At 39.3% G+C, this 20,970-nt stretch overlaps 1 protein-coding gene across 4 annotated transcripts in view; it reads right to left on the reverse strand.

Moving 5' to 3' along the window:
- The window catches only part of TRIO (trio Rho guanine nucleotide exchange factor), a 248,434-nt gene that overhangs the window by 153,801 nt on the left and 73,663 nt on the right, over positions 1–20,970 (reverse strand). For all 4 annotated transcript variants that reach the window (XM_039549487.1, XM_039549489.1, XM_039549488.1 and 1 more), the window contains exons 3-7: positions 19,012–19,126; positions 15,508–15,700; positions 14,353–14,865; positions 11,171–11,293; positions 2,926–3,117 (exon numbers count right to left, since the gene is read on the reverse strand). In XM_039549487.1, coding sequence (XP_039405421.1) covers positions 2,926–3,117; positions 11,171–11,293; positions 14,353–14,865; positions 15,508–15,700; positions 19,012–19,126 — 1,136 coding nt within the window. The remainder of the gene's footprint in view (positions 1–2,925; positions 3,118–11,170; positions 11,294–14,352; positions 14,866–15,507; positions 15,701–19,011; positions 19,127–20,970) is intronic.

Raw genomic sequence — 20,970 nt, forward strand, 5'->3', positions numbered from 1 at the left:
CTTCACCCTGCACCTACCATTTCAGAAACATGAAAGCCAGTTAAGGTCTTGTTTACACGAGGCAGTAAAACATGCTACAGCTTTCAAGTCCAGACCCTTGGTTTTTATCCATCAGCTCCCTGTGCAGACACTCATGGTATCATGAGGTTTATCACCTCACCTATTTTTAATCTTCAGAGAAAACCATGTTTCTTTGTACATGCACACAAAGAATTACTGGTGAACCATTCACTGAAACACTCCATAGTTACCTTTTGCTGGAAATAGGTTATCAAGGAAGCAAAGCAGTGCCAGGGCACTGTGAATTCACACCTCAGTCCCCAAAGAACTAACATCTACATGCAGAGAAACACTAAATCCATTTGGCAAGCTACTACAGCAGCAAGCATGTAAGGGATTTACAACTTGACCAGAGGTCTCCTAGGACTAGCACTGAACTTTGAGCACACAGCTATGTCAGCATAGCTGCTCGAGTCAAGCCTTTCAGGGGAAATTGAGGACACTGCAACAGAAATCTCTTCTGCAGACGACTTAAGTTATGCCTGAAGTTTAAGCTGTCTTGACAGACAAGAAACTGCCATCACAGCTATATGCATAGCAGAAGTTCTGCCGACTTATTTTTCACAGCTAGGGGGCATGAATTTTAAACCCCTGCTATGCTAGGAAAGGAAAGAGGAAAAAAGAATCTTTTTTTCTAGGAGTTTTCATAGTTGTTAAACCTCGTAGAGCCAAGCACATGTGAGCTCTGTAAAATAAATTTCCTCTATTCATTTCAAGTTCAAGACTCAAAAGTTATGAGACCAAGCCATTTGTCTCACCATATATATCTTAATTCTTGGAGAACATGTAGTCTTTTGTAGAAAGAGGAATTCATAGATCACTTCTGGTACTCTTCTATTGTTTGATAGCTGGGCAGAAGGGTGGTAGAATACTTAGCTCTAAAATACTTATTTAATTCTCATTAAGGGCCAGTTTAAAACATCTCGAATGTTAAGCACTGAACATTAATAGAAGCTCCCATGTGCACCAGTGAGCAGGCACTGATAGCTGGTGCAGTCTTCACGGTGTCTGACAGTAGGCAGCGACACTTACCTGTCACTTGCAAGAGAACACATGTATTCAAGACGGGTGTGTTTTTTCTTGGGCTGCTTACTTTTTAATCTTTTTATGTAGGTCAAGCGTCACCAGCCTCTAAAGGGGTCATTCCTCACATTCCAAACCCTCTTTCCTTGAACTCACTCTCCACTGTTAATGAAACAGCTAATATATCACAGGCAGGTATCTAACAAAGCAACTAGGGCAATCCATCGCAGCTAATCATAAAATGAAAACTGCAGAAGGAGCAATTAAAAGTAAATTAACCCCAGCAGATGCTGCACTATTTTCTCTCTTTCCTCCTGTTTACACTTATATTAAGTGTAAAGAAGGTAACACTGACCCTCACTACAGTTGCCCAGCATACTATCACACAAAATTTAGTCCCCTGACTTCTGATGAGCATAATTTATTACTTTTGTTATGAAAAATGACAGCATTTGAGTCAAGGTATACCTAGCTGTTCACATTCATTCATCTATCTCTCTTCTACACGTATGGCTGAAAGCGCTTAAATGTAAACCCGAATGATCCAAATAATTAGAAAAGCATCAGTACTGATAAGGTACCGAATAGCATCTATCAAACACTTCAAGCTGACTGGTGACTTTTCTATCAGGAAACTATTCCTTCATCTCATTTTTGTGCAGCTTTTCTGTAAAACCTGCTAAAAGGACTTATTATAGTGGCATCATTTTATATAATTTACCTTAGTCTGTCTAAGGACATTAAACCAACGTCACCACTACCATAATGAAAAGCAATGTGTATTTTCATCTTAATACATTCTCATTTCTAATATCTAGATATTTATCAAGTTAAATATCCATGTACTAGAAATCAGGGAAAAAATGTCTTAAAATCAACTGTACCACCTCTCTCTGTTTCTGAAGTTTTCAGCTCCCAAGTGCTTCCTTCATTCATTCCAAATTAAAGTTATGTCAGACATGAGACATTTCCTTGGATGTAATTTAGCAAGGCAAATTGAAAGAAAAGTATCTACATAGAGCACACCAGAGCTTCCATGAGCCATACCCATCCAAGAGCCTCTGCTCTCCAAACACACCAGGGATGCACAGAGCAGTCAGTCTACGAGATCAGCAGGTGACTCAACTGCGCACACACAGCAGCTCCTTCAGAACTGAACTCCCTTGAGGGCAAAACATGCTTTCGCCATTAAGATTACTAACTTGGGGATATTTATTCCTATTTCCCCTACATATACCTCTTCTCTGGCAGTTACACACGGTTAATGACTTAATTTAAATAATTGGTATAGGCCTAAAGCTAAAATGTTTTTTTAGCATAGGAGGAATCTCTTACGGAATACTAAGTAAACATCTCCCACCACAATTTCAGATTCAGAAGACAGTTAATTAACTTTTCAACTTTCAGGCCAGTTCAACCTATGTTTTCTATAAGCAATTATTATGAGTTAAATCTTGACACTCAAGGACTGATTGGAGTTGAGTGGTGAGGACAATAAAAGAAGCAGTAGTTTCTAGATGTAGGAAAGGCATTATATCGATACTTAAAAGCCTTATATATTTAAGCATTTCTGTCCACTTCATTTTGATTCATATAGCTAATTTGGTTATTTTATCTTGCACTGAAATGAGCAAAGCATTTTATGGAGAATTTAAGGCCAGTGGGCTAAACTAAGGAGAACAAGGTTTTGTTTGAGTATTGAAATCGGCAGAAATAAATATTCTGGCTGTGTTGTCAACCTTTTCAATCACTTTCTTGCACTTTTGTCCAAAGCAAAAGCAAACTGCACAACTCACTGTTCCAGCACATACACTTTTGTTGATGCCCTCCCTATTCACTAACCTGTTCAGCTTTTTGATGGAAGATGGAGGACATGTCCAGTAACGTGCTCCGTTCATCCAAGGCTGCAGCAAATGCCTTCCACTCCTGCTCCAATTGACTGGCAATCTGTTTGATTTGCTGTGAAGCATAATGGCCAGACTCGATCAGGCGGTTTGCTACTGACATGATGCGGCTGATGTTTACATACACATTCTGTGGAGAAGAAAGAGGGAAAAATTAGTGCAAGTTAGCACACCAATTAAATACAGAAGTATATTCCTAAAAAACTCTATCACAATACTGAAAACAGTCCGGTTTTATTTGGCAGGTTTATGCATACTAAACTTTGGAACCTAGGTGTATACAGTAACAGTCAATCCATAACTGACAAGTGAGAAGGATGACTTGAAATAACCCGTCTAAAACTCATGTCAACAATCAGCTTAAGCCAATTTATATTTCATAAAGACACATTATTACAATAAAGAGGATGAAATAACCATATTTCACAACAACCACAATAAAAATGTTTACAGACATTCAAGTCAACAAGACATTCAGATATACACAATATAGGAAAACTGAAGAATCATTACTAAGCTCTTGATCTATCCACAGTATGCTTGTGTGCAACATCTGTGAACCTTTACATCAATTTCTGAAAGTAACTTTTAAAGAAACAAAATAAAGAACTCTGAGCTACAAGAAATTAACAGTTTTACATTTTATTTTCTTGCTGCTATATTGCCTCAGAGCTAGCACTGAAAATTAGACAAATAAGGTCCAAGATCAGAAGTATTCCCTAGCATACTGGCATTAGTCACTGATGGCTCTTTGTCAATCTAATCTAACTGTAAATCAAGTTTCTGATTCCTGTGAAGTAAAACAAGAACAACTTTGCCACCAAAAGTTTTCTGAGTAACTCTTTCAGAGCTACATGTGTGTAACATGGAGTTGACACTTCCTTCAATTGGGCAGACTCCTATACATCTGAATTAAGTTCTTAGAATTGTTGAGGCTGGAGATCACCCAGTACAACCACCAGACACTGAGCAAATCAGGTGGAACCATGACCTGCTGGCATTCAGCCATTGCCCAGAGCTTGACATGGACTGGCTGGCGCAAGTGTTACAGTCCCTCCAGGCTTCACTGTCCAGACTCATCTGAGTGACAATTAGGACAGGTCCCTATTGATTGTAAACTGTATGCATGTATGCAAGCAGGAGCATACCTGACACAGCCTACACCTCAGCTGGTCCACTTAATACACTGAGCACAGCAGTGTCATGTTGGCTGGTTTTCCTTTCTGCACAGTGCCACCTCTTACTTTTTTAGGTTACCCCACACATCTATGCTCTGCTTTTTAAGCACAGCCAAACAACTGGCAGAGTACAAATCTCCTATTTCCAACAAAATTTAAAAGAGAGCATTTTGGCCTATTAAAAGTGTAGCATAAATACAAGACTGTTAAATGAATACAGAAAGCCATTAGATGGTCTTTACAGTTGTGAGAAGTGCAAAAAGAGAAAAGAATAAAGGCTGTAGTAGACAGCCATTTGAACTTTTTCTGTATCATAATAAAGCAATTTTGGAAATTCTGGAACAGCAGTTAAAAATGAAGGACATGGCACAGTAACCATTAAGTAAAACAAATTAAAACTGAGCTGTGGTTAACATGTATTCATTTTCCCATGGCAATCAGGCTTCACACGTGTGGAAGAATACAGCCTGTAGCAGTATGAATATGAACTAAAATGCTGACATTGAACACTTTCCAAGCGATGTACACCACATTCCTTTCCTCAAAAGAAAACCAACCAAGAAAAAAACTTACAATAATCTAACCCTTTTACCTCACTATGTGATATATCTACCAAAGTTTTAAGTGTCAGTATTTTAGAATGCAATGACCCAAATGAGATAGATTTATTTAAGGAGGAAAAGAATCTGCAATAGCAACTCACTACAATTAGACTGTGTTTAATTGACCCTTGAAGGTCAACAAATTTTGCTAAATTTCCTAGAAGGCCAGGCAATTCCAGTGTCATTATTATAAGACAACTGCGTATGTTGCACACTGCTTGAGAATGAGAAACACTGTTACAAGTGATCGGGTGCAAATTTACCAGAGACTGATATCTTACTCATTGTATGCATTTCCACCCTGGCTTTAGTTAAGGAAGCAACAGCTATGAGGTAATAACTGATAAAGTCTTATTTAGTGACCTCATTTACACCACGTGAATCTGCACGAAGCACCTGCAGCTTCTGAGTGCGTATCAACTGTCTCAAAGGTGAAAGGCTAATGTGATGATGCAGTTCTTTCACTGTGTTACACACACGACTATTGTAACAGGACTTAAAAGGTAACTATTCAAGTTACTGCATTACAGTGTGTTTAGTAAGGTTACAAATGTACCTAGCATGATTATTTTCTCTCAAAACGCTCTTTAGCCAGAAGCTGAAAGGACACCTTACCATATCTGGAAAGCTCCTCATTGCAGATTTTTCCTCTAAAGGGAGTATACAAATGAAAAAAAGTATTGCTCAGCAAAGCAACACAGATTAGTAGCCTAACTGTGCTGTGTCATTCTTTGATGCATGCCTGAAAGGCAAATACACAGGAAAAATACAGGTGACAGCCTACCAGCTCAACTGAACTTCTACCACACTCACACAAAATAAAGCTGGCAGGTAACCTGAAGGTTCCATTTTACTTCCTGATTTTCCCAGGCCCACTTAGAAAATGTTTGTTTAGCTCCAAGATTTCAAACAGCAGTTTTCTGACACAGAGACTACTACGCGTTCAGTTTTAAATGCCAGCAACTCAGTGACACGGCCCGTAAGCTTCGTAAGTGGCACCTCTATATGGACTGTAGTGAGCTGGAACTATTTTACTGTGATAGAAAGAATTTAGCAATGGAATTTTCAAATCATCTGCCACTTCACACACAAATGACCACCAAACATGGTGTAGTATTAATGTATGAATTAACACCTGCTTTAGTGATTTACATGTTCTCTAACATTTCTTCTAGTCTCATCTTTGAAGCAACAGTAAAACTTTCGGTTTGGGAATACAAACTTCAACGATGAGGGCTGCAGGACAACTAAAGGTAAAACCTGATCTATTCCCTTGAAAAAATATAAACTTGGCAACATCCAAGCTGCAATTAAGGAAAGTGTTTAACCTGTTCTTCAATTAAAAGGATCTTCTAAGTATTCTCAGGTAACTATTTAACCATTGCTATCAGCACTGGAACATGTGCAATATAATTTCACTCTAACTTCCTTCAAATTTCTCATCTCTTTCCTACATTTTTCACAGTGGACCTGGGGAATCTTACTGCAAGACTATACAGTCCAACACCAACACTACCTTCTTTCCTCCTTTACTTTTCACCTACCTTTACTTAATCATAGTAAATGCCCATGCATTCAAACTCTCCCTACAGCCACATCACTTTCATGTAGATGTTTCCCATTACAGAACTAAGTATGGGGCTTTAAACTGGACCTAGTTCTCTAGTAGGACCAACTGAATCACAGCATTTTCTTTACAAATCTGAAGTTCAGCCACCCCAAAAAGTACCAAGAGTGAAATAAAACCTGCTTCTTTTCAGTAACACCACTGTCTATTCCTTTAGTTTGTGATTCATTGACATGAACATACTTGTTGCTGTATCAACACCTCAGTAGCTGAGTGCTTTTTAAAATCTGTTTATTTGCTTCCTCCCTCTTAAGGACTGCACATCTAGCCTGTTCTATTTAGTCTTGCTGACTTTGGAGTGCTCCTCAGAAGCCAAAAACAGCTTGAACTCATTTTACCTTTTCAGTCTATTCTCAGGCTGGCGGCATCCACACATTGTGTCTAAGCATTAACTGCTCTGGCACCATAAAGATTCTCTTAGGGATGTACACCTGTGGTCTTGCTCTCATTTGCCCAAATCCTGAGGACCAAGGGCAGTCTAGAATTCACATGGTGCTTAAGTCTATCTCAAGTGACAAATCTGTATGGTTACAAAAATACATATTTAAAGTAAAAAGAATCTCAAGGGTGAAATATGTCAGTGGTACAGAGGAGAAGGAAAAAATTACACTGCCTCTAAGCTAACGTGATTTTACCTCACCTGACTTCATGCTTTCATTTGTACCAGTCCCTGTGTCTGGATTTGAGCAAGACTTTTAACTTTTAACTCTCTAAACCTAGTGATAGTCAATCACAGTGCTCATATTTTAACATCCCAAAGCTCTCACCAGTGCTCATCTCTGACACTCTCTTTTTGGATAGCATTCAGTATTTGATTACTACCTTGATAAAATGGTTTAGTGTATGCAAACAGCCTGTTCTGAGAACATTAATCAACTTAGCAATACGCCTACAATTGACATAGGAGTTTTTGGATTATGGTTAATAAATGTAACTTCCACTCATGGTCCTATCAACACTGAGACAAGAAGCAGTCATAGCACATCCTTTAATAGTAGCATGTGTCAGCTTTCTCCAAACAAAGTTTCATTTTGCCTGCATCACTCTTCAAGCATTTTAACCCTCCCCAGTGCAGGGAGAGGCACAGTTAAACTGCAATGAACACAAGGCCATCTGATCTAGCAACAAGAGCAGAAAACGTTCAAGCAGACAACATCCTACTCTTCACCTGTATTTCACATGACTTCTTGTCTTCCTTGTGTCCCAGCAGATGTATAGAAAATGGCAGGAAAAGAGTGGACAGACACATAATCAGTCTTTCCTACTCTTGCATGCAAGACAGACTAATCATATAATCATGGGTACTTTATTCTCTCAGTTCAGAAACTCAATACATAACTTTTGTACTTGTAACTCCTATGATGCTTTATTTGAAAGTTTCTCCCTTAAAAGGTACTAAGAACTTGTTTTGAGAAGTGAAGCATTGGTTTAGTCACCCAAATGGGAACATCAAGCTGAAACTGAGTATTGCTTAACTCAAATAAATCTCCAGACTTGACAACAGCAATTTACTGTTGCTGAAAGCAGGCCTTTAAAATTGCACTGAAAATCCATCCTCATCTTTAGAGAGCAGAATCATTGAGAGTTTGTTTTTCCCTACAGTTATGGAACATGGGATCTACCTGCCCTGTGAAGAGACAGCCTTGACTTTTATCAGTGCACAGCTTCTCAAATTCCCTAACAGGAAGACACATACCTATGGCTGCACCTGTGAACTATCCTTCAATCAGTAGCTCTTTTAGTCACATCAACCTGTATGCTAATCCATGGTAACCAAACATATGTCCCTCTTTAATGCACAGCACTACACCAATCCAGCTCTTCTCTGGGACAGATTCATTGCAGCAAGAACCAGTCTGTGTATTAAGCTTAAGACTTGCATGAACTTACTCCTGTTACCTTGAAGTGCAACCACATGAATACACAAGATTCCTAGGTATACCATTTGCTAATGAAACTGGTAAAGTAAACTTAAATCTCCTCCCTGGATGTGTTCTTTACTTCGTTGTTTTAGAACATTTGGTTCACACTTCCAACTATTTTGTGTTCTTACTGAAAACCAAGATTCTAAAAATGGCATAAAGCCATTACAAGAAATTTTTTTTTAAAAATTCAGCAAATTCTCTTTGTCCTTGATGTAACTAACTCTTGTCCACGACAGGAAGTAAGTAGCTTTCACAATGGTTTACATCCAGGTGGCTTGTTTCAGACTGGAAGACCAGATCAAAATTTCGGCATCTGACCCAAAGGCTGTCACTCTTTCTCATCCAAGTTTGGCATAAGCAGCTGCAGAAGTTGCCCTCCACCTCTTGGAAACAAACTGTTACTTGGGAAGGAAGGGGACATGAGAGACCCAGCTATTGACAGAGGGTAGCACCTGCTGTGGAGGGGAGCACGTGCCCCGCAGCAACCACAATGTGTTGGGAAAAGCAGCTGCAACATCAATTATCAGACTTAAGCTGTGAGCAAGCGCAAGAGGTTGCATTTAGCTGCTTGGGGAGCATTTATCCTTTGAACAGTCCTTCCCTACCTCAAGTGAGCCTAAGAAAATTGACTAGAAAGCAAGATCTATTAAGGTCCAATTAGGGCCACAATGAAAAGCCTCCAAAATCTCCTGCAATAAATAAAGCTTATATGTAGTTGTCTTCCTCCCTTTCTCTACTCCATCCAAATGAATTATTTCACATGGTTGTAGATAGGTTAAAAGTTAAATTCCACTTCTGGTGTTAAGAGTATTCACACAAGAGACCTTAAATCCACTTTGATTACTGAAGAGTTACACTGACAGGAAGAGTGAACAAACAGCAGCTTGTTAAGCACAGAGCATATGTGGAGAGTAGTCAGGGAGAAGCTAAACATGCTTGCAGGAGTTAAGACTGCCCAACATTTTTCCAGTTAAAGCTAATGAAAAATAAAGCCTGCCAAAATTCAATCAGTTCACGTCATTTTTTATGTTACATTCAGTTTAATCTCTGCCCCTAATCTGTATGAAAGGCTTTTGCCGTTTAACCAAATAAAACCCAGATAATCTGAATGCTGCTTAAATCAAAACCAGGGACCAATCATTCTGAATTTACATTTTCCTGTTCTGTGGCAGAGAACCCCTTCTGGAGGGGCTGTGCTACAGAAGAAAATGTAGCTCGTTTTCACCCTTTTGAAAGTTCACATAGCCTAATTTGCCCCAAATTCAAACTACTCCTTGTACGCTTTACGAAATCATCTTGCAGGCTGAGAAAAAGTCCCCTGTAATTAATGCATTTGACAACTAAAGGCAAAGGAGAGATTAACAGCAAAAGACTAATAGCAACACAGGGCAGGAAGGATTATGCTGCCTCACTCAAGTGCTCCCTACTGTTGATAGCATCCGAGCAGTCTGAAAGAAGGAAAAAAAATAAAAAAGTCATCTAATTTGAAGAAAAGAGGACAACAGTGACTAATATCAGGACAGGCTTACAGAAGAAGAATTTAACCTTTAGAATACAAGTCCAAGAATTGCCTGGAAGGCCACTCAAAATTACTGAGTTCCAAAAGTTATCTCATGTCAATGACACCTACTGTTATCCTGTGTTTCTTTCTGCTCTACTTCATATGCAGAGCAGTGAGGAACAACAACAAGGTGCTCCATAAGGCAGCAATTCCCCATGCCATGAACCAAACCTAACGGTCAAAACCATATACGATGTTACATAACTTAATTACAAAGTCCCCCAGCATTTGCTTTACTCTTTGCAGAAAGCTCATATAGATTTTAATTTTTTTGAACTTTTGGAAACAGAGCTGAGTTGCAAAAGAAGAAAATGTGCCTTCTCTAATCGTGTCTTCCATTGTCTTACCTCCAGCTGCACCGTACACAAGAGCTGCCTTACTAGTCCTGCCATTACTTTAGCAAGACACACAACCTAGCTAAGTTTATTTTGTCACTTTCCACATTTAGTAGTCCTGTTCTACAGAAAAACCCTCTTGCAAGAGTTGATCATTTCAACCATACTTTAATTCAATTCCCATCCTTGGACTGCCAAGAATGTTCATTTGTAACAAGACTGGTAGTGTTCTTCTTTCATTGATCTGACAAACAGGAACTGGATTTAGGCCCAGACTCCCAAGGTTATTTAAACACCTACAATGTGTAAAGGACCTAAAATGTACTTGAGAATTTTGTCCCCATGTTCAAACAGCAATTCATGAAACTGAAAGTAAAAAAGCTTTCACTCGTTGCCAGTTAAAATCCAATTTTTTTATTACAGCCTACTGATGATATTTGACCAAAAAAATTGTTTGCTTTAGCTCCATTCTACTGTGCCAAAAATGAGAAGTGTCTTCTTAAAACCATGGAAAATTATTACACCAGGCTCAGTTACTTCTCTGAACGTTTTGTCTGAGTTAAAATCTATTCAGAAGATCCTGAGAGGTATTTCTTTCAGAATGCAGAGCTAAAATCTGTATTATACATGATTCTCTGCAATTTCCTACAAGACCCAAGGTGGTGCTCAAAGACACATCCCAGGTTCTAGAAGCTTGGACGCTTGTATTTGAGAGGTGCTGAGCTTATGTTGAACACTGCCATTTGTCAAAACAATTTGCTTTATCACAGTACCTTGGTACTTGACCACCCTTTATTTTCTTGCGCTGTGTTTTATAACTTCACTGCTCAAACACAAATTTGCACTACTTGTAAAAAAGGACTGATCTGTGTCTACGTACTTACAAATTCTACCTTAACAAAGAACAAATAGCCAGCATGTCTGAGCTGTGCTGTGCAGGGAGGCCTGTTCTTACCATACAGTTCATGGCAAAGTGATTGTGCTGTGTCTGAAGCTCCATCGCGTGGGGGTGACTGGTTCCAATCTCTGTGTAGTTGTTTAGAAACAGTCCTTTGTTGTGTGTGATCCAGTCAAACATCTACATGAAAATATTAAGGAAAGGAGAAAGTTCAATAATTTGTTACGGCAGAAACCATAGACAAGCAATGTAAGATATCTGTGAACACAGAATACAGTCTAAGGCCATGAAAATTAACACTGATGCTCTTTCCATTGTAAGTTACTGTACATTTTAACCCAATCATTGCTGAAATCTGTCTTTCTGGATCAAACTGCTGAGGCTGTTACTATTATCTTTACGATAGGTCTTTATCTCAATGAGCTACAGTAATGTCATAATTGTAAACTTCATTATTACAAAGAAGTCATAGTAAACAAACAGACTTGGAGCACAGCCCTGAGTTGCCAAGCTTTTATGTTATCTAGTGTCAACACTTACTGACACCAGCAGCTTAGCAGTTTAGAATGAAAATGGCAACTCATGGAAATTAAATATAAATTCTTTCATGCTGATCAAGTACTTCGGCAGCAAGTTAATATTTTTACTTCATAACTTTACAGCAGATTTGAAAACTATTCTATTTCTAGATGAATTATTAAAAGTATACGTGAGCACAGAGTTACATGTTACTTTCTTCCAGAGAAATTTACGAGTAATCTTTAAATATGCTTGTTTTTAAAAAGAAAAAAAGGAGCATTTTAATATTCCAATAAATTTTAGGACAGACCTTATATGACAATGAAGGCACACAGGTATGTTAACAGTGGCACTGGAAAACAAAGTTTTCAAAGACCAAGCAACACAGCAAAGAGCTGTTTAACACCCCACCTGCTCACAATGGTCTTGAAATCTTTGCTATATCCAAGCAAAAGGGACACACCTGCTCTCTGGATAAGCTGAAATAGTTTGTCCAGGAAAAAATGGTAGCAGTAACCATTCATTTAAAGATCTTTCAAAATATGCCGGCTAACAGAACAACATTATCAAATCCACTATTTGTCCCAAGTCCACGACAAACTAAATTGTAAGTAGACCACAATATGGTAAGAACTGTAAACCAAACTTTTGAAGTTTAGACAACTGAGACAGCTGATCCCATACTACTAAAATTTTAAGCTTTTTATCTAGAACTCAGTGAAGATGTGTTAGAACGTTATTCAAAACAGACACTGGTACTGCTTGTGACCACTCTTCCCTAGGTCACCTGAATTTGCTGCCTTCAGACACTTGAAGGGCAATTCCAATCAGATTCCCTCCCACCTTGTCCCTTTTTTGCTTTCTCTTCTCCTGAACCAGTCCAAATTTCTTGCACTAAGTTGAGCAAGTCCTCCAAAAGGAACATGTTTATTTCTCCCCATGCAATACCCTTTTTCTTTCCAACAAAGATCCCATCCTTTCCCACATTTCAGTAAAACACAGACATACACTGGTAAAAGTCATGAGCTGTGAAATCTAATCTGACACAAGCAGTAAAAATAAGGGCTGCAAGTAGATTAAGGTAAGGGTCTTAATCCAAAATTGAGTTGGGATACTACACAAACCTTCTTTTTAATCTTTTTTTTTTTACTGGCTAATGAGAGAAAAACAGTCCCAGGTATGGTGGCTGCTGTCAACCTCATTTTGAGGTGCCTAATATTTCCCTTCCAAAAGAAAGATGTGTTCATTTAATATAGACTTATTCTTGGAATCAGAAACATAGAAAACACTGATAGGAGCTTACACAACCACATGGCAGGACAGAGGTCAATCCCACAGGCTCAAGTATTTCACAAGAAGTTTTTTAAAGCCCAAGTTATGTAAGCAATTTGATAAAATATAAGCAAACCAACAAAATACATTTTGATGGTGCTCACAAGGTACTGAAAGATATGCTATAATGCAGAATAATTAATTCTGTAACGAAGTGGCTCCAAGGTCGATAAAATGCATTTGGGTCTGAAAGAGCAACACTAGAGCAACAGCTTGCATTATTTTCTAAATAATTTTAGAAATAGGTAATAATTTTATCTTTTCTTCCAACTCTCTAAATGTCCCTACTATTTTCAGCTGTATCCATCCAGTAAATATTTGCTTTAAATGGTACTTTGAAAAAATATTTATTTTTTTAAACACGGCAGAAAACATTACAGTAGTGTAAAGAAAGTGCCTGAGCTGAAATGATGAGGGTAAGGGAAAGTATGGGTGAAGAATACAAATGAAGAAGCAGGAAGAAGTTAAGTTTTACATGTTTGTTCTGCTTTTACTCTTCTCCTTGCATCTGCTTGTGACAGCTGCTGGAGAGCAGAATACTGGTTTAACACCGACTGTTGGTCTCATGCAGTTCAGGCAATCTTATGTAAAATACTTTAAGAAATCTGAATACTTTAAGAACTCTGACAAAAACTCTACTTACCACTTGACTGCGTAGTCTAGTTACTACTACTCCCAGAGAAAAACTCCCCACCCTTCCTTAAAGCTATTTGTTCCATGGTAAGTCAATAATAAGTGATTGCAAAACCATTCTACATGGAAACAGACCTTATTTGAGTTCATCTAAAAGCAAACTGCCTGCCATAGTTCCTCTTCAAATTCCATGACAATCAAAGACTTTCTCATTTGAAGGGACTGGTTAGCCCGAAACATTCTGAAATCACTCAGTCCCCTGTTAATAACATATGCACTGTCAGAAGAGATATATCAGTTTTTAGCCTGGGACTTCAAACCCTGCATCAATGAAGCCGTTCCCCATGTCAGCCTCTTCTGACTTTGTTGACTGCCTGTCACTCACTTCCCAAAGATCACTCAAAAAGAAGACCAGTGTAGCCCTTAATCATCTGTATTTATAAAGTACACAGCATTCATCTTTACTTGATGCATCTGTCTGGAACAAATGCTTAACAAAATAAGTGCTTTGAAGTCATTAGCAGTTAAAATTTTCTTCGGAAAGAGCTTCCTGTGTTCCTTACAGCTTAGAAGTACTATCCCATGCCCTTTACTCCAGAAGACCCTGAGTGCCTCTCAATCAAGAAGTCCCTTTTTCTCATTAAAAGGCTAGTGATTAACTTCAAAGACAAAAATTACTGTTTTCAGTTAGCCTTGGTACTTCTTTCAAGTCCATCAAGTATCGGCCATTGATACCCTCCTTGCTCAATCCTTACCTTTTCAGCATCCTGCTCAAACAGCCTGAGCTGAAAACATTGGTCCAATTTCAATTTCCGCACATGCCACATCTGATGCAGATGCTGCCGTGTTGAGTGCAGCCTGTCCAGCATGGTGGATACTTTGGGTAAAAGGTTCTGTAAGTCTGCATTCCCTGACCCAGAGTTCTTTTTGGGAAAGCTATCACTGCTCTGTATCCGCTGGAGCAGCTTTTGTCCTTCCACATCAAGGTCCTCGATAGGGGCCTTAATGACTTTCTTTTTTAATTGTGAGTGCTCCTCTATCATATTGCGAGCACCTTCCAGGTCCTGAGGCATTTCCTTTTTTGACAATATATCTTGCAGTTCCTCCAGTCTGGACAGCATATGGGTTGCATTGCTAATGTAGTCCTCAAAGGCAACTCTGATTTCTATCCACTCCTCATGGTTGTATTCCAAACAGCCATCAAATTCTGGGGTTAGCTGAGAAGGATCAACTACTTTGGTAAGGCCTTCCAGAGACACCATATTTGTCTGAAAAATAAAAATGGAAAGAAAAAAGTGGTGTTACTGAAATGAATTTGAAATTTCCTTGTAAGTTTTTGCTTTTCTCTTTGTAACAATTGATCATTTTGCTCATGAACTCCACACGACAACTTTTCTTACATAGTTCATGTATCAATTCTGATCAGCAGAAGACAGGAGGTCTTGCAGGTATTTCCCCACATTTCTTTCTTACCTCACTACATTTAAGAACAAAACAGCAATCACTCTTTTGATTAATGTTTTGATTAAGTTTTGCCTTTGTGTATTGCAAAGCTGCAGGAAGATAACAGCACGGTTCATTCAGCTGATTTCCTCTGAATGCTGGAGATATCACAATTAACATAATGCAGACTAAGATAATAAAGAGACAAAACCTAAGTTTTCACCATTGCGGGAAAAACCTAATTCAATCTTTCTTCAGCTTACAAAAAGAATATAAACAACACCATGCACAATTACCTAGCCTAAGTACATGAAGAAAACCACCTTCCTTCTAGCACCATTGGTCTAAAGTACCTCTCCTTTCAGGCAGAATATAATTTATCTGAGAGTTTTAAAGGTGTTGATCATTAGCGAGGACACTTAAAACCACAAAATAATTATAAATTTGTATACCATAGGGGAAATTACCTCAAACTCAAACTTAGAGCTGCCAAAGTTAGTCCTCTGTTTCTGCCAAAAATTGTCTGGCTTGATTATCAGTGCAACATGAATACAACATGGAAAGGATTCCTGTAAAATCTTCAGCAGAGGCTTTATGGAGTCCCATTTTGACCCACGCATATCTACAATGACGGTGAATCCTCGTTTACATACTTCCTCACTGCAGAAAACAGAAGAAAAGGTTATCAAGCAAGTGTTTCAGCTTCCAACACAGCACTGCACTGCACCACACTGCCTAATGAACGTGGTCTCCTCAGGGTCTCACTGCTCACCATATACAGCAGATCTCACAAACCTCTCAAGACACTTCTTTCATGCCCATGCCAAACTCCTTGAGAGTGATAGCATTATATCTGTTGCTGATTTGATATCCTGCCATTAGATTCCCTTTCATTGCCACTGTTTATATTCATGATGATTCATTGTCCAGTCTTGTTTCTCCCTCACCTTACACACATAGTAAACAAACGATTTCCTAAAGCAGCAATATCTAATTCATTTACAACTGACTCTTCAGAACACAAACACACACACACTTATTTGACTGATGATAACATTCATGTCTTTCTAATGATTGAGGGGATCCTCTGAAAGACAGAAGACAGCAAGTTGTTCTTACCTATCACTTTGCAACTTTCTCAAACTGTCTCAGATTTAGAACCATACTATCTGAGAGAGTCTGCAGAGGAAAAACTTCTTTTTACAAAAGAAAAATTTCTTTTGTAACAGGATCAATTTGTGAATAGTTAATGGACAACACAGCATTTTATGGTTGTGAAGAAAACCCCATCAATCTATTTCTACAAAATTTGAGCTCATTTTTGCTGTCCAAAACTTGACAGACCTTACACTCAAATTCCCCAGCACCTCCTCTGAGAATGGAAGATTTAATTTCTTTTCATCAATACCTCCTGTACATTTAGTTCTTATCACTGATCAAAAGTGACAATCACCACCGTCACCAGAAACTCTGATTTTCTTCCAGCAGAATTTGCTATATGACCTTGGAGAATGACCATAGGAAGGAAAATATTTCAAAACCAATGCCTCATAGCTAACAGACTATGAAAAAGGACCAAATGTCCATTGTTTGAGTATGAGTCACTTTTGGGGATGTGACTAATTCAAATGCCATTCTAGAGTTCATGTGGTGAGGTTTTCAGAGTGTCCAAGAGGCAGGGAAGCTTCACTGGCATATTTTACACAGTCTTATTGACCACACTGCAGAAAGATGGATTATGACTGACACAGGAGATCTGGAAGAAGTGATGTGTTCCTCGAAGTGGAAGATTTTTATAAGTTTGAAAAGTTTAAAGGGAAAAGAAGAAAAAATAAACATCCCACAGCATTTCAAAAAAGGAGTTTATTATGATAAATGCTGGCTCTCTCATCTGCCCATAGGAATGCCAAAAATGGCAATGGAAGAAGCAAAATATATTAAAAGTAACTAGCTTGGCATACATGTAGGCTACAACGTACAGTTTTCTGACCATGGTGAAAATGTTTTCTAGGATCCTCATAGGATTCAAGGACAAAAACAACTACTGGCTTAAAGACAGACCCATTATTGAAAGGCCAAATGGCAGTAGGAGTGCTGCTCAGCCAATCCCTATCCTAGCACCAAACTGAGGATTGCTTGCCACTAATTCACAAGGCATGCATCTACTGGGGTGTCCAAAGTGGTCCCTCATGGTGTGATACAGTGCAGGTGTGTCCTCTGTCATGGAACCCCATCACCTCACACAAGCTGAACCCCTTTTGGCCAAGCATCACAAGATTTGTTCTTGGGAGGTTTTAGTCAGCCAAGGTCATGTGTTGGTAAACCTGGACTACACTAAAATACCTGTTCCACTCAGTGGTGATAATGTAAGTTTTGCTATATTTTTAAATCAGATAAATTACAGAATCAGTAAAATTGTGAGACTGAGTAAACTTTAGCTTTTAGATCTCTGGCCAACAACTGATACCTGTGATTCTTCATCTACATCAAAACAGTACTGCAACAAATAACTGACAGACCAAAAGTTTGGGAATATTTGTCCCAGCTGGAACTTCTAATCAGCTAGAGTTGCATGATCAGCCCCTTAAACATAACTTGTATGAAAACAAGTCTTGCTTTTAACAAAGCTCCCTTTATTCTCAAAAGTTCGCCATGCTTAAAGAGTATAGAACATGCACTAACTTTCTTTTAATTTTAGATCTATTGATGCTGAACTAACATACACCTTTTGCCAAAGGAAGACTGTTTCTCGCCCCAATTATCTCTAAAAAAATTCTTGGACACATTTTGATGCATATTTATCTATTAACTTCTCTAGCAACTTGAAGCTCTAGATGGCTAGAATACACCTCACCATTCGAATGTGAAAGCAAAAATTTCAAGCCTTCTTCCTGTTCTCCTTTCTCTACTTCCCTCAAGTCCCCCAGTTAACTTTACAAAACAGAGGCCATGTACACTCTCAGCCAGATGCCTTGAAGTTATTTTTATGAAACCACCTTTCTCAGTCTGAAACTGACATTCGATTGCATCAAGTGTAAAGACTATCTGTAAATTAGCACATTACAGAAACATGGAAGATACTGCACTCAGGGATGTTGTCCAAGGAATTTTTTTCAACTGTAATGACAACTGCTGCTTGAGGTCATAGACAAACATAGTCAAGCACAGTCAGCACTGCTCCAGCCTGCAACAAATGCTGGCAGGTTCCAAGACGGACCTAAAGTCAGAGTCTTAGGATCATTTTTGTCCCCAGCTTGATTACTACTCAAAGCAAAGTTCTATATGAAGGAACTCTTTTTAGATACATATAAAATACATAACTTTTTTAAAAGTATCTCATATATATATGCAACTTCATCTATATATATATGGGTGTGTAAATATGCACACACACACTAGCACTGGATTTGACTTCTGCTAATTCATTTAAACAGCTCACTGCAATTCATAAATTGCTGATAATGCAATGCTATCAGTACTTTCACAGATCACTCCACAGGTTTATCTGAGACCTTTACAAGCAATTTTCCATACCCTTCTCCTAGTTATTTCTGTGCTGTATCAGGACAGTATGACTTATCTAACACAAATAACAGGAGCGTTGTGCTGACCACACTCCACACAAGACATATGGTGAATGATGACCAGCATGTTTCTAATTATTGATGTACTGAAAGCCTTTGAGTTGTATTTGCAGTCTTCAACACAGCAACACCAAAGTGGCATGGCCATTTCCAAGACACAAACTACTTCCAGCTAAAGCACACCAGCAGTTTTGCCAGCAGCCTTCCTTTTACAAGGCAGAGTAATTATTTCTCTTCCAAAAAGCAATTTGAAAATAGCAAATGACAAAACTTGGTATTGATTTGCTCACGTTCTTTACTCATTCAGTTTGCTAGCTTGTGGAAGTACTGCAACATAACCCATTTATTTTGTTATACAGCCTTAGAGGTTATCAGACCATGGCTTACCTAGGAATACATGCTAGATACGAAATCAGTCTTCTAAGGTCTTCCTGCCGTATTCTGTCGTGATTACTACGAGCTGGAAATGTTAGAATGGGACCTCCACGCTTATCTCTGCCACCTGAAAAATTAAAAATGTTAGAAGACCCCCACAGCATAACATAATTCTTGTTTGCAGAACTAGTCTTCAGTATACACTTTTTAAAAAGTGGTTTCATCTTAAATGCCAACACTATCATTTAGAGACCAACTTAAGACTGAATTTTGGGAGTATCAATCAGCATACTGTCAAAATTCCTACAATGAAAAGCAAATTCCAAAAAAAATTGAAAGAAAGAATAACCAGAGCATTACACTTACACATTACAGTCACCTTCAAGTTTGACTGGTAGTGTGACATCTCCAGCAATGGCACTCTGTTGTGTTTTAATTTTTGACTAAGCAATTGTATAGATTTAATTTAAATATAGAATTATGCTACATTGTAGGCAAGTATTTAGATGATATGGCAGCAGAGAGCACAGCTGTGGGAGGTGTGCCCAGGTAGAGGAGCTCCTCCGCTTGGTGACAGAGCACGGGGAGGAGGTGAGTAGGTTGAAGACAGATGGATCATTGTCATAGGAGACTCCCTTCTGAAGGGAACAGAGACCCAGTGTGCCAGCTTAACCCACTTCTTCATGAAGCCTGCTGCCTCCCTAGGCCCAAGGTTAAAGATGTAATGAGAAAGCTTCCTACCCTGGTATGGCCCTTGGGAAAACCCACTATTATTAACCTATATTCCAGGGAGGTAGCAAGAAATTGCAATAAGAAGCCCAAGGGCAATCAAGAGAGATGTGATTGAAGTCTCTCCCTGAAAGCCTTGGGATGACTGGTTGGGGGATCAGGAGCACAGGTAGTGTTTTCCCTATGCTTTCTGTTGCAGGGAATGATAAGGGAAGAAAGGGGAAGAGCCACCAGATCAATACCTGGCTCCGAGCCTGGTGTCACTGAGAGACTTTTGGGTTTTCAGATCATGGGTTGGTGTATATGACATTGAGCCTGCTGGTGACAGATAAGGTACACCTGTCTCAAAGCAGGGAAAGGATCTTTGCACAGGAATTATCAGGGCTCTCTGAAAGAGCTTTAAACTAGACTTGATAAAGCCATGCTCACTAGAGATCAGCCTGGGGGGCAGCACACCAGTGTTTGAGGAATGGTGAACTAGCAAGGTCCTTCAGTCTGGCGTCTCACAGGAGGTAGGAACAGAGATCCAAGCAGCAGCCAAGATTTATGCTTGAGTCAGAAAGCATGGAAGCACCTGAGAATGGTCATGCAGGAATTAGGGCTTCTGCCCCAAAAAAGCTGACAGAACTACTAGCCCAACTAAGTGCATCACACCAATGAACATGGCTTGGGCAACAAACAGGAGGAGTTGGAAGCCATTGGGCAGCAGGAAAGCTGTGACATAGCTGCCATCATGGAAACATGGTGGGATGATTTGCACAACTGGACTGCTGCAATGGATGGCTGTAAACTTTTCAGAAGAGATGGGCAAGGAAAGAGTCAGCAAGGTAGCCCTGAACATTAGGAGTGTTATAATTGTCTAGAGCTTAATGACGGTGCCAATAAAGTTGAGTGTTTATGGGTAAGAATAAATAGCAAGTTTGCAGGTGATGCCAGGTTGGGCAGGAGTGGATTGATGGGCCAAGGTCAGTAATACGAGGTTGAACAAGGCCAAGTGCTGAGACCTGCACATGGGTCACAACAAACCCAGGCAGCGCTACAGGCTGGGGGAAGAGAGGCTGGAAAGCTGCCCAGTGGAAAAGATCTGGAAGTGCTGATTGACAGCACCTGAACAGGATCCAGAAATATGTCCAGGTGGCCAAGAATGCCAAGGGCATCCTGGCCTGTATCAGCAATAGTGTGGCCAGCAGGACCAGGGCAGGGATTGTCCCCCTGTACTCGGCACCGGTGAGGGCACACCTC

This window comes from Corvus cornix, chromosome 2 (genome assembly GCF_000738735.6).
Source record: "Corvus cornix cornix isolate S_Up_H32 chromosome 2, ASM73873v5, whole genome shotgun sequence".
Taxonomy (NCBI): Eukaryota; Metazoa; Chordata; class Aves; order Passeriformes; family Corvidae; genus Corvus; species Corvus cornix.